Here is a 13,537-nt window from a genome sequence, read left to right on the forward strand (position 1 = left end):
TTTAGAGTTTACGCATAATGTAAGACATTCTGTATTTTTGCAGTAAGTTTAGCACTCTTGTGCGAAATGTGGTGAAATGTGCATGCACAAAATAGTGACACTGTCTGTGTCAGTATGCTTAGGTCTGAATTTACAAACAGAAGACATTGAGCACATTAGTTTTAAAATGAGTGTTTAAGTTCTATCCAGTTATGTGCTGTCATTCTTAGCTGTGTCATCCATATATTGATCACTTTATCTTTCTACTTTAGGCATATGTTCAGTGTAACGAGGACAATCTTGAGAGAGACATTCAGACTGAGGAAGTTGAGACATTGGAGAAATGGACACAGCATCCAGGAGAAAGTGCCCTCGTATCTGGAGGTTAAGAACATCTTAATCTTACTCATTTATGGATGTATGCATGTAAACTTTCTCTTTTGAATCCATTAATTGTCAGAATTTGTAATGTGGCAGGCTGCATCAATAGCAAACTGCTACAGGTGCTCTGAATCCCCTTGTGGAGGGGATGGAGAATAAATGGCAGAAATAGTTTCTTCCTTCTGGATTGCTGTTTCTGTTGGCAGCAGATATGATTCCCCAACAGATCTTGTTCTTCAGTACTGTTATTTCTGCTGAAGAGAAGTTGATTCCTGCCACTCTCCTTTTGCTTAAAAATTACGTTGTTCTTATGGTTTTCTTAATTGATTCCCTTTTGAAGCTTCAGGTTTGGTTTTGGGTTTTGTTTTTTCTTAGGTCCCATAAACAGCCAGGATATGCCAGTGAATGGAACTCTAACACCTAAAATTGATTCACAAAGATTAGCAAATTTCCTCCGGTCTGCTTGCCAGGTACACTTATGTACTTAATATCCCTTACGAGTTGTGTGCATCAGTATACAGTGTGATAGATCATTTACACTACTTGTTCTGACTAATTTAAATAAATTACTTAAATAATACTCATTATCAGTGAGATTCATCTCTCTGCAAAGGAATGGAACCAGAGCTGTGCAACTTTTACTTCTGTAAAGTTGTACTTGCAAAGATACAAAATTAATAAGAGAGTTGATAAAGGTTTATTAAATTAATCCACATACTTTAGAAAGCTACAAATAGCAACACTGAAAGATAAGACGACCCTTTTATTTCTATAAATGTAATTATGTTTGAAAGGTGATTGCTGTTTTGCTAGAGGAAGATCAAGTTGCAACACAACCCAGGTGGAAACTAAGATCTCGACAAACCAGTCTGTCTATTAGTGATAGCTGTTTCCAGTTAAATGCTAACCAGCCATTCCTCCATGGTAAGGGAACTTTATTCTACACCTTTTAGTATACAGTGTGAACTCTTCTTCCTTATGCAAAATGCCATGCTCTTTGTCATGACTGAAGTGTAAACAGCACATATTAGGATATATAGATGATGTAAAGTCCACTTTTTTTTTAATTGTGCTAATCTTGCTCTAACTCTGTGCAGATTGCTTTCATATAGGGAACATCAGAGCATCCTAGCTGCTGTGAAACCAGAAATATAGGATTAGCATGATATAGGGGTGCCCTGGATGTAATTTCTGGCCCCTGTTGTTGAAAGGCCATCCCAAGAGTTGTCATTTCATTTAGGTTCTTTATGCTGACAGAAGAGCCAAAGTTGCAAGTAAAGCAAGGTTACTGAACAGGGAGAATATAGCTTGATATATTTGCACTGCAGTTATATCTTCCACGTATAAACAGTAGATGTCCAGATGAAGAGAAAAATGAAAAATAAAACATCTGTAATTATGTTAAGAAGACCTATTATAACACAAAACCATACATATTCTAACATGAACACGTGACATGAAGCAGAAAAAGCCTGATCTGTGCTGTTTCCTGTTTGAGACAGCTTAATTTTCAGTGTATATACTGGCGTCAGATCAGATTGGCTTGCTTATGCCCAGAACGATTATTCTATTAACTTCTTGGCTCTCTTCCTTTTTGCTTTCTACTTACTTCTAATTTTTTTGATTCCTTCTCTAGTCCCTCCTTTTTTCTTGTATAGCATCAAAAGCCACCCCCTATTAATAGAAATATTCTTCATAATTACATTTTAGCTGCTTTGGTTGTTGCTATAGCAGCTAAATAAGCTTTTTCATCTGCACTGAGTTTACTTTTTTACTTACTTCTTTTCTTTCTTGATTTTTTTTTTTTGATGGTTTAGACCGAAAACTATCCTGCCTATATGTCTCTCAAGTTCAGAGGCAGTTGCTACTTTCTGTTCATGGATTACCTAAAAAGACAGGTGGTATTTTACTGAACAGAAAGAGCATCATATGCGTTTGGAACATCTGGCAGCCCTCCAGTCCTCAGAAAGTTTTAACATGTGACTCAGAGGTATGTTTTAATAACATTGTATATTGCACATTGAATAAATGGCTTTATTATGTGTATTTTGTTTTCTTGTCTTGCTGCAAGATATGTTCTCTTTTGAGATACACGTTTGAGCCTACTGAGCAAAACACTACCCTCATTCCATTTTGTGCTCCAGTACTAGAATGTAGTGATAGTCATAGTGGTTTGGTTTTCTTCTAAATTTTGACTCTATTTCATGGCTGAAGAGTGAATGGAAGTAAAACAGCTGGTTCAGATGTTGTCAGGACTTCTCACTACCCATCACTATCATACAATTGAATCACCCCCTTCAGCTTTGTGCCAGTAGATGCAGATTACACAATTGTCTTGAAAAGGGAAGGCCTACTGAAAGTCTTGTATCCTACTTCCGTTTTAAATAAATTGTCCTTCTGCCGCAAATACCTGTAATCTGTCTTTTCTGGATTTGCATGCCTAGGAAAAACAAACATGTTTCAGGCTTATCAAATCATTGGCCTTTATCCTAATATCAACTATGCGTATTTTTACTGCTTAACAGGTAGTATGTTGCTGCTTTAGTCCCAATAAAACAACATTAGTTTTTGCTGGAACAATAGATGGTTCATTGTTGGTGTGGGATCTTCGAGAAGATTCAAGAATGCACCCTCATATGACGATCAGTGAAACTGACTGGACATTTAGAGTTCCAACATTTTCCACTGGTTAGTATCTATGCATTCTGATTAGTCATTTTGTGGGCAGTGAAACAATTCCACTACTAATTCTGCTAAGAACCCTCTTTCTCAGTGGCCTAGTTTAGCCACTTTAGAGATTATATTTAGTCTAGTAAAAATTGCCAGTCACTAATAGCTGTAAAGAAATGTAAGCCAGCTCAATATGTATCAAGCAGCGAGAATAGAGAGGTGGACCAGATGTAGAAGGAGCATTGTAATATTAAAATGGACTACTCAACTACTTCCTCATCTGAAATCATTAGCTTAGTCAATTTTCATCATTTTATCTCCCTTAATATAACCTACATTAAACACACATATTAAGATGTATTTAAAAAAAAATCTAAGTAATTTAAGACTGTAAACCACAGTTTTTCAAATGTCATTTAAAGGTCGCAATGTGTACAAATTGTCCCCTAAGTCTTGATGTTTCTATAAGGTTGCATGCAAGATACGTATCCAAGCGTATACATGCATAACCTCTGTTAGAATCAGTGCAGTGCCACTCTGTGGGATCTAGAGAGCTATTCCTCTCATTCTAATGTAGATATCTGTATATGGTTAGCTGGATTGATTGTTTTGACTAGATTTAGTTCATTTACAGATATTATACAGCTGTCTTATATGTAGATACCATTTTAAGTGTCTTAATCTTTGGTCTGAATCTCACCCTTATGCATTTCTAAAATTCCGCTTATGTAACTTTATCACTTCTGGATTCTATCTAGATACACTAAAAGTTGAGTCAGGATTGTATATTTTTATTGCCAATTTATCAATTATTGTAGTAATGTAAGATCTAGGAATTTATCATATTTTCATTAGGTATACAACTGTCTTTTTATGATACTATTGGTTCAGCATATATGAATAATTTTGGGGATCACATCATTGGAAACAAGTAGTGTATGAAGACTAAATGTCAGATGAGATCTATATAATGGAGTAGGTTGAATTCTAACTTCCATAGTCAGCAGTCAGTTACTTTTAGTCTTTGTTGAAGGGATTCTGAAGCTGTGACTAAACTTTGGGGCCCAAAAGCACTCTGGTTCGATGTCTCTAGAAAAGTATCAATTGCATGTTGGAGCAAAACCTGGACATACATTTTTCTGTTATCCAGCTTGTCACATGAGCAAAATCTTTCCAGGTTCTTAATGGCAGAAAAGCACAGCTGCAAAAAATAATGTGGAATTAATTTGTTGCATTGTTTAGATATGGCCTAAATTAGTGTTGCATATGTATTGGGAAGCCAGAAGAAAGTTTACTTTTCAAAAGTGCTTATGGGTGACCTCCTTTCATCCTTTGAGATTTTCTTGTTATTGCATTTCTCTTTTTTTTTCTACACTTCTGATCCCTTAGTATATGATCAAAATAACGTAGGCTTTTGTAAATTTTCTTATAATCCATGGACGACAAATTCAAAAAGTACAGAAGTTTATTTAGAGCATATAACTGACATACTAGAAGACGCAATCCAAAGTACTTCACTCTGCACTTGAATTGGTGTATGAGATCCTACAATTTTATGAATCTGATGGAAATGAATGGATCTTTATGCCCATTACCAATGTTTGTCATTTCAATTTTAAATAGAGGAGCAAGTCATTAATCTTATTGAAGTTTTCAATGTATGTAGTTGTATGTAGAGAGATTGGGAATGAGGTGTACATACCAGCAGTTTGACCCTTAATTCGTCTAAATCTTAATTATAAATTGGTGCTATTTTTCTTGGCACTGTATTGAACCCTAGAGTGAAAAATAACACATAGCGATACATCTTAAATAATTTTATTATTGCTAAATAAGTCCTTCTTTATGTATATTTCCTCTTTTTGTGTGTAGGTGCTACCATTTAACTTACACTGAGGTATTATTATTTTTCTAAAAAAAAACCCACCACACATGCACAAAATCCTCTTTTGTTCACAAGTGTATCTAATTGCAGTAGCAATGTTAAAGAAAACATTCATTAGTTGTTGATAGACTTTTAATTTTTCTTAGTAGATCAAAGATGCTTGGTCTTGTGTTGCACAATGGGCTAGTAGTCAAATGTATGTATACAGTTTCATGTAGTTGCTTATATAAGCAAGCATTTTTTAATGCTATATATCTTAGGAAGCTTTATGTCTTTAGTCTTAAATGAGATTAAGTTCAGTGCACAGAGCAAGTCCAGAAAACAAGAGTATCTGACAAAGAATGCATATTGAAATTGCTCTAAATATACATTTATTTTTCAATTACGTTAAAGGGTAAATACGTATTTTCTTGTGGTGAATTATTTGTTTCAGCATAGTTACTTTCTATTAAATAATACTCTGTAAGAGTAATTTTTCTTCAATTTTGTCTTTTCTATAGTATGCAGTGATTTATTTCTACCTCTACTGTTTATGGAGCTTGAAATTAACATAATTCTTTTCCTGATAACCCTGAAATGGCAGATTTTAATGAAATGTCTCGTACAATGGCACAAGTGGTGCAGCAGTCATTTGGAAAAAGAGAAGTAAATACAAATGGTGAAACATTGATTTATCTAGTAGTATTTTGTTAATTTAGGAAACAGTTTGCAGTATTGTATTTGAGACTTTTACAAAGTAATTCTTTATGAAGTTATTATTTGCCATTCTTTCTTTGTAATCATCATTCTCCCATAAGCTGAAAAGCGATTGGGGTTTTGTTGTTGTTTGTGTTTAAAATAGTATAGTGTTTACCTTTCATTATCCTTAATTACAGATGGCATTCTAAATCCAGTAAACCACACCTGTCCTATACTAGCAGTGGAACCTGTCTCAACCTCTCTCTACACTGATCAGAATTATGGGCTCTCAAGCCTCTCTTATCAGGAGGGTATGTAAGCTGCTCTTTAAAGCATCAGTACAGCTGAGTCTTTCTTTAGGTATCTAGTGAAACAAATATATCACAGCCAAAATCCAGTTTATAATTCTATTCTGCCTCTTGTCTATAATATCAATTGCATACAACATTCATGTTTATTTTCTGCTCTCATTTTTATGTAATGTTCATTCAGTGCAGTTTCACATCAGATGTAAGTGTATGCTTGTTATAATGTCTGTTTTCAAGACAATATTTTGTTCTTCCATGATAAAACAAGTTATCACTCAAAAACTGCCTTTGGAGAAGTCTTAGTGCTTCTGCAACGTCTTTAAAGAAATCAGAATGCCTGTAGAGAAGTCTTAGTGCTCCTATGATATCCAAAAAAAAACCTATCTAAAAAAGTGGAGCAACTTGCTTCTATCTGAAAGCACTTTAAATATGTGACTGTACTTGGTGGTTCTTCCTCTGCCTTTTGCCTAACTTTTTTATGACCAACCTTTGCAAAGAAACTTTAATCCTCATGCCCCCAAATTCTCAGGGAGTGTGCTAGAGGAGACATTATTACTTTCATTGCAGATTTTCACTTTGAAATCCATAGTAGTCCAAAAAAATGTGCTGCATATTGCAGGTTTTACAAGATTTCATCTATTGCACTTTTATGTTCTGTTCCAAAGTCCATGTAGAATCCAGACATTTTAAAAGATGCAGACAGAGAACATCTGCCTATCTGGTAGGACAAACTGAACATGCTAGTTTCATGCCTTTTTCTTCTTTGGTAGAATTAGGGCACTTTGCCTTTTTATGCAGCTGAGAGGATCATAAAAGTTTCAGAGAATGTATTAACCTAGGAAGTGTTTCAAATCCTTTGATATTGTTCAGGATGAAGGTCAGTGTATGAATATAAACTGTTACTATTCCTTCTATAGAAATTTCAGGCCCTCTGTTTCAGATAGCTTCAATGGATGAAAATGGAATCCTCAATATGTGGGTGAGTAATATATGTATGAAAAGAGAGAGTATCACATGTCAGAATAATAAAATACTTCTTCAAATATAGCAACCCAAATCCAGGATTTCTGATGAGAATTTCCTCTCCCTGAGAAGTACAGCAACACTAGCCATTCTGTTGGAATTCTCAAAATTTTTGACTCCCTAATGCCATAATGTTATCCTTAGGCAAAACTATTAACAGCTACATGAATTAATGAAAACAGGCTATCAGTAGTTCTGCTTCATAGGAATATGTTCACATATTTCTATTAATTGAATAATAGACCTTGGTCCTCTTTCACCCACCTACTTTATTTTCTTTGAATCACAGTAGTGTCAGAGACTGCACTGAATGTATGTGAGAAATGACATTCATAATTTATATAAAATAAATGTTCTAGAGGCAAAATGTGAAAATCTGTGCATAAGATTACCCTGCCTAAAATATGACAGGCCGGTAAGCACCAGGTCTGTTGCTCTTAATTACTGTTCTGACAACTCTTCTTTCTATCGGATGTTTTCAGTCTTTTTCTGATGCAGCTTTGGCCCAGCTGCTGAGCCTGTTGTTTGCATCTGAATTGATCTTGCTTGAGGAATTGAATGGCTCAGTGAATAATAAGGGGATAAAAGTATTTCCGTTCTGTATCACTAGTCAAGTCCCTTAAAGCTCAAAGTAACTTTAGTAGCCACAGATTCAGGCCAAATGATCTACGCTTTCTATTTCATGAATAGTGAAAAGCACAGGAAATGTGTTACAATTCCTTATTTGGGCGTTTAGGGTATTTTTTTTGTGACCGACCAAACCAACAAGATGCCAGCTAGCGATTAAGTGTAGAATGTAACTTCCCATATTCTGCTTTCCAGCAGGGAACATCCAGCAGGCATGTGAAGCTATTTTTAATATTGCACACATTGACAGGGCATAGGGAATCTACCTGTAATCGTTGTAATGTTAAACCTACCTATCTAAACCTTCCTTTAGAGTTATGTCATATATTATTACAACTAGTTAAAAAACTTTAAAGTCTGGTAAATATTTATTGCTTATTAATGTTAAATATTGAATTTTCAGGTAGTTGTTGAATTACAAAAAGTGGATTTAGCTGGTTCACAAACTGATTTAGGTGAGTACTGTACATTAGAGGTAGAATAAAGTGCTTGAGTTTTGAGATTATGAAGTTAGAAGAGAGAGGAAGAGTCAGTGATGACAAATAATTTAGAAAAAGGCAAAATTACTAAGGAAAAAATTCATTCTCAATAGGACATATATCTGATATTGGGGGTTATTGGTTAGGTATCGTGAGAGTTATTTTCACTGCTATCTGAAATACCACTGCTATCACTGCTATCTCATCTGCTAATTCTGTGTTGGTAATTGCCACCACAGACAACCGCATTTCTTATAATGTCAAAGCAGATTTCTGTGTCCTCAACAGCTTTTTTTCAAAGAATATGAGATTTTATGTCCTTGTCAGTCCTCCTGTTCTTTCTTTAGTGTTAACCAAATCTGTTATAATGCTTTTGTTGTTGCCTATATCTCCATTTTGATAATTGTCCTGAAAGTTCTCTTTTGGGTAAGGTACTTAATTCAGTGTGAGAAAAAAGTTTCCATGAAAAAGGTAAAGAAAAAAGTCCATTCAGCCCTTTTTGTGTTATGTGAACGAAGAAAATTACATTTTTTTGTTCTTTGAACAAATTTAGTCTTACATACTTACCTAACTGGAAAAGGCTGTGATTAAAATCCTGATACATTTTAAAATACATGTATAAACAATGAAGTAATGCTAACAAACTATAATTTTTGATTCATTTTTTAATTTTTGGTCAGTTTTCTAATTTATAAGCTCATGTGCAATGTCTGGCTATATTAAGCTGCTAAAGCCAGGTATTATGTCTGTGGAGAGGGACATTTTAAAGATATGGTTGTGTGTTGGCACAGTTTTACTGCCACCAGCATTCATTTTTTTCCTTTTCAAAAAATTCTTGTGTTTGAAGGATTTGAATTATTTATGTTAATCTCTACTAACAAGTAACATAGATCAACTTTATGGAAGCATTGTTATAGTCTCTCATTACTATAATTCATTGTCAAAGATCCAAGTGACATAAACGTGCATTTTCACCATTGATAGAATTGGGTTTTATAGAATGATATTACAGGATGTTATATAACAACATAGTTGTTGTTATATATACATATATATATAGCATACTGTAAAACTAAAACAAACGTAATCATGTTTCCCTTTGTCCTCTGTCTTTGATTTCTGTCAAAGATTACAACTCTTCAGATTTGAATTCTGAAGTAAATAGTTCTAAATGATGTAAGATTCTTGCATATCAAAAGCTATATCTACAATAAACAATCTAATTATGAAGTGTCCTTTTATTTATTAGCTTAGGTTTTAATTTGATGATAGCACTTTCTTAATGCAAAGTGCTTAAATCAGTTTAAATAATTATTTTATATAATTTTAGGTTTAATTCCTGGAGGGAAAGTGAAGTTAGTACATAGCTCTACTATGGAATTGAATAACAGGTAAGAAAACAGGGGCATTTAAATTTTACATGTGTATCTCACAAAGCTAATTTTTCCTTTAATTTATTAATTTGCTGTTATGTAAGATATATTTAACAGTATTTTCATTAGTTATTTGTTTTTTTTTTTTAATATACTCTTCTTCCTAGAGCTAGTCATCGACATTTTAGATCAAGAGTTTCTGTATATACTTGCATAGCTTTAGGAGACAACTTCCTGTATTTATGTCATCTTTTACCTTTATGTTTTTCCTAGCCTTTTCCCAAAGGATGTGCGCCAGAGAATGCCCCAGACACTGACTATTAGATTTCTGTCTTCTAATCCTAATCATTTCATTGTTGGAACAAACATTGTGAGTAATGTGCTGAAATTCATCTCATTGTTATTTTTTGTTTTGGAAGCTGCCCCATTTACTTGGAATTTTACCAGTAGACTGTATGTAAAATTTATAATTTGAGACTATTATTAGAATCTGTTAGCTATTAAAATTTGTTAGCTATTAAGGACTTTTACGGTAGCAGCTCTGTGAATTATTTAACTTTTTCTTGTAATACTGACAATGCAAATTTTTTTTTGTTTAATTTATTTTCTTTATATTATTCGTAGGGGCTAGTAGGCCATGGTACGAGACATGACTTAAAAGTTCGTCCAAAACTATTCAGACCCCAGGAGAGCAGACTGAGATCAATAAGCATCAACGCAATTGATTTCTTCCCTTTTGGAAAGCCACTGTTCTTGGTATGAAAACATTTTAATATAATACAAGTTTCATTTTTTAAATTACTTGCTGAGGGAGGATTTCTAATTTGATGTATTTAACTAGATGTGATAGTTGATTTATCTCACTAATTCCAATCTGCCATGAAGGGTGACAACAAATCTTGTGTCCTGGTGTCCGAACTTTGCTTATGTAAAAGGTGGACCATCTGGCTCACAGAAACAAATGGCAATCTCGCTTCAGCCTTATAACTTATTCTTTGTTTTTACTGAAATTCAGCATTGCAAGCAGGTCTTCTGCTGCTAATGAAGCCTCATACATCTCTTAGTGACATAATCATTTTGGAGGCAAAATATCTGTATTGCTGTGACTAAAGGTCTGTGGGGCAGCTCCCTGCTTTCCTTTCCTCTCCACATTAGGCACAGCCTTGGGCTATGCCTGGCAGTGTAGCGTGTGGTCAGGTGTGTTCACATCTGCCCTCAGCAGTTCGTATTGACACACCCATTGTTTTTATTTGTCTTCCTTATGAAAGTTTATTCAATGCAAGTTGAATCTAACTTCGGTAGGATTTTCCATCTCCTTATCCTTGCATATATTTGTACTTGATCCTCACCACTGCGCAGTCAGAACTTTCTTTTACCAGTGTGGATGTTCTTACCTTTTTCCCAAATGCATTTATTTAGAGTGATACTGACTTCTACAAGTCTGTGTCTGCAGAGTCCTTTTAAATGTAAGCACAATTTGCAGAATCACTCTAAAAAGTCCTCATAATTTGAAAATTCTGGGAAGTCTTCCTGATCTAGAGGTGGCCCAGTAAGAATAAGTTATTTTCTGGTTTCATAGAATAGTTTCTTTTGTACCTGGATTAGAGCAAACCTGTAAATGATATACTAGGCAAGACAAAGGTTATAAGAAAATATCTGGAAGCAGTGATATCTGCCTGTCTTTGGATTTAATTGTTCATGATGAATCAGTTTAATATCATTTACTATTAAGCACAGCCTGTCCTACTGAAAGCTATTCTTGGTTTTACAGATTACATGTGTCACTAAGTAGCTGTCTGAATTGGTCTCTAGGCTCTGACCTCGCCCCGATTCAGACTACTATCAAGTTGTGCTGGATCATAGTATTAGTGAAGCTGATAGTTTGAGAACTTGTTTTAAAATAGGAAATTAGGACTTCGTCCTAGGATTAGTGGATTAGATTACTCTAGTATGCTCAGTACAGTTACTGCTTTTGAACTCAAAATTACATTAAAAGTTAAAATCTGGATAGTCCATAGAGTGAGGTATGAGAGATGTGCGACTTGAGTCAGATAACTAATTTGATTTATGTGCTTGATATTCTCAAGAATTGAATTGTAGTTTTTATCCTGCTTAGTTTGTTTTGTTCCCAGGAAGTATTTTCTTCTTGACTGTATTACAGGTTGGCTGTTCAGATGGAAGTATTAGATTACACCAAATGACATCAGAGTATCCCCTCATGCAGTGGAATGACAGCACAAACGGCCAGCCAATTACTGCCCTGCAGTGGGCTTTAACAAGACCCGCTGTGTTTTTTGTCCTGGATGCATCATCTAATATTTACATTTGGGATCTTCTGGAAAATGATTTGTTGCCTGTGGCAAAGGAGACTATTCCATCAGAGAAGTAAGTACATTACATTACATTACTCTATTTTTAACAAAATATTAATATTATTTTCATCTTCATTTTGATTACAGTTTGGATGGGGTTTTTTGCTTGACATTAAATGTTCATTAGAATTTGCTTTTCTAACTGTATTTTTTAAACTGTTGGAGGTGTGGAAAGAGACTATAGCGAGCTAAATTTTAGCTTATCCTTATTTACTTATTATTTTCTACAGTCTGATAACGGAGAAATAATGTTAGTATAAATCAAATCAGGTATAGTGTTATCAGTTGGGACAGATGTCTGTACATGGAGCAGTTGCTGTTTATATGAAGAGAAAAATTTTGTTCCCACTAAAATCACTGGACTGCTTAAGTTCAAAGATAGCTTTGCTGGATCAGGATCAACCCCTAAAATATGCAAGATGTTGGACAACATTTTAAAATGCCTATATATATATAGTATGGTTGCCAACATAAAGAAATATATTTTGTTCATTGTCACAAAGTCAACAAGAATATTTTTGGCTAGCACGTATTCACCAAGACTCACAATACTGTTCCTGTAGTCAGTGTAGAGATTTGGGTTATCCCATAGATTGATGCAGAAAAGGAGTTTAATTTAGCCTTTCTGAATTATAGTCTTGAGGATTCTCTTTCCTCCCTGATGGGAGTCCTACTGGGAGACTCTGTCTTCCCTAGGCTTAAGTTAGTCTTGGTGAATATCCTTCTAACTGGAAATTTTCCTTGTAGCCTTGTGAACTATAGCAGTGCTGCTAGTTTTGGGAGAAAATAATATAATTTTTAAAGTTGCTACACTGTACTGGAAAATACCATAAAACCAGTTCATTTTTACAAGCTTGAAATAATTTTTAAGTCAGGATTAAAAATTGATGATGGAATCTGTGAACAGGGGAAGAATTGCCTATTATGTTTACATTAAATGATTACAACTGGTGAAAAGCTAAAGAACATGCTGGGACTTGAAATAGTGAGGAATACCACACTGTAATGAGCAGAAAAAAGGAATCATTTAGTTAACTATAAGTAACCTGCTAAAAACACATTTGAAAATACCTATTTCTATTAATTTTGCCTCAGTTAAAAACACTCTCTGGTTCTTTTGATTTCAGTGTTGTAACTATGTCTCTACTGGGAGAACCAGAAAAAACAAACGGATTGCTAGGCATTGCGCTGGCCAGAGAATCTGGACAGATAGACATTCAATATGTAAAGAAAAAGTGGGCGGTACCTCAGCCTGAGGAATCTGAAAAACTACATTTGCTTTTATTGCAGTCTTTTTAGAACCAGTACACCTGTCTGGGTGTACAAATTATTGCAAAATATTTAGATTATTTTTCACTGCGATTAAAAGATTTATAATATAATTTTGTATTTGTGTATAACTTGTATATATTTTAAAGAATATCAGTACAGTATTTCAGCTGAAACCATATATTTTATCACAAAAATGGCAGAACCAAATTTAGCATTATTGTACTCAAAAAGTTAATGAACTGTATTTCATTATTGAAAGTACTCTAGATGTATATATTTTTAAAAAAATACTAAAAATATATTCCCATAAATTATGCTGTTGTTTCTCATTATTCTGCTCTGAAGTAAAAGATAGCAACCCTTTGTCTGGTGAGCATGAAGTTGTGCCTCTGTATAAGCAACCTGAATGTATGGAGACTTCTACCTCTGGGCCTTTTACACATTAACACTTGGTAAAACTTTCTTATATCCACCTAAAAACATTATGCAG

The 13,537-nt window shown here is 34.3% G+C and overlaps 1 protein-coding gene across 1 annotated transcript in view; it reads left to right on the forward strand.

Annotated features, from left to right (window-relative positions):
* Nucleotides 1-13,225, forward strand: part of WDR60 (WD repeat domain 60) — a gene marked incomplete at its 5' end in the record, with an annotated part of 28,431 nt that extends 15,206 nt beyond the window's left edge. The window contains 13 exons of the mRNA XM_009577578.1: nt 252-363; nt 736-830; nt 1,155-1,284; nt 2,178-2,350; nt 2,886-3,048; nt 5,791-5,904; nt 6,819-6,880; nt 7,955-8,006; nt 9,361-9,421; nt 9,677-9,773; nt 10,028-10,159; nt 11,565-11,788; nt 12,903-13,225. Coding sequence (XP_009575873.1) covers nt 252-363; nt 736-830; nt 1,155-1,284; nt 2,178-2,350; nt 2,886-3,048; nt 5,791-5,904; nt 6,819-6,880; nt 7,955-8,006; nt 9,361-9,421; nt 9,677-9,773; nt 10,028-10,159; nt 11,565-11,788; nt 12,903-13,074 — 1,587 coding nt within the window. The remainder of the gene's footprint in view (nt 1-251; nt 364-735; nt 831-1,154; nt 1,285-2,177; nt 2,351-2,885; nt 3,049-5,790; nt 5,905-6,818; nt 6,881-7,954; nt 8,007-9,360; nt 9,422-9,676; nt 9,774-10,027; nt 10,160-11,564; nt 11,789-12,902) is intronic.
* Nucleotides 13,226-13,537: the final 312 nt, after the last annotated feature.

The sequence above is a fragment of the Fulmarus glacialis genome, unplaced genomic scaffold (assembly GCF_000690835.1).
Source record: "Fulmarus glacialis isolate BGI_N327 unplaced genomic scaffold, ASM69083v1 scaffold24835, whole genome shotgun sequence".
In the NCBI taxonomy this organism is placed as follows: Eukaryota; Metazoa; Chordata; class Aves; order Procellariiformes; family Procellariidae; genus Fulmarus; species Fulmarus glacialis.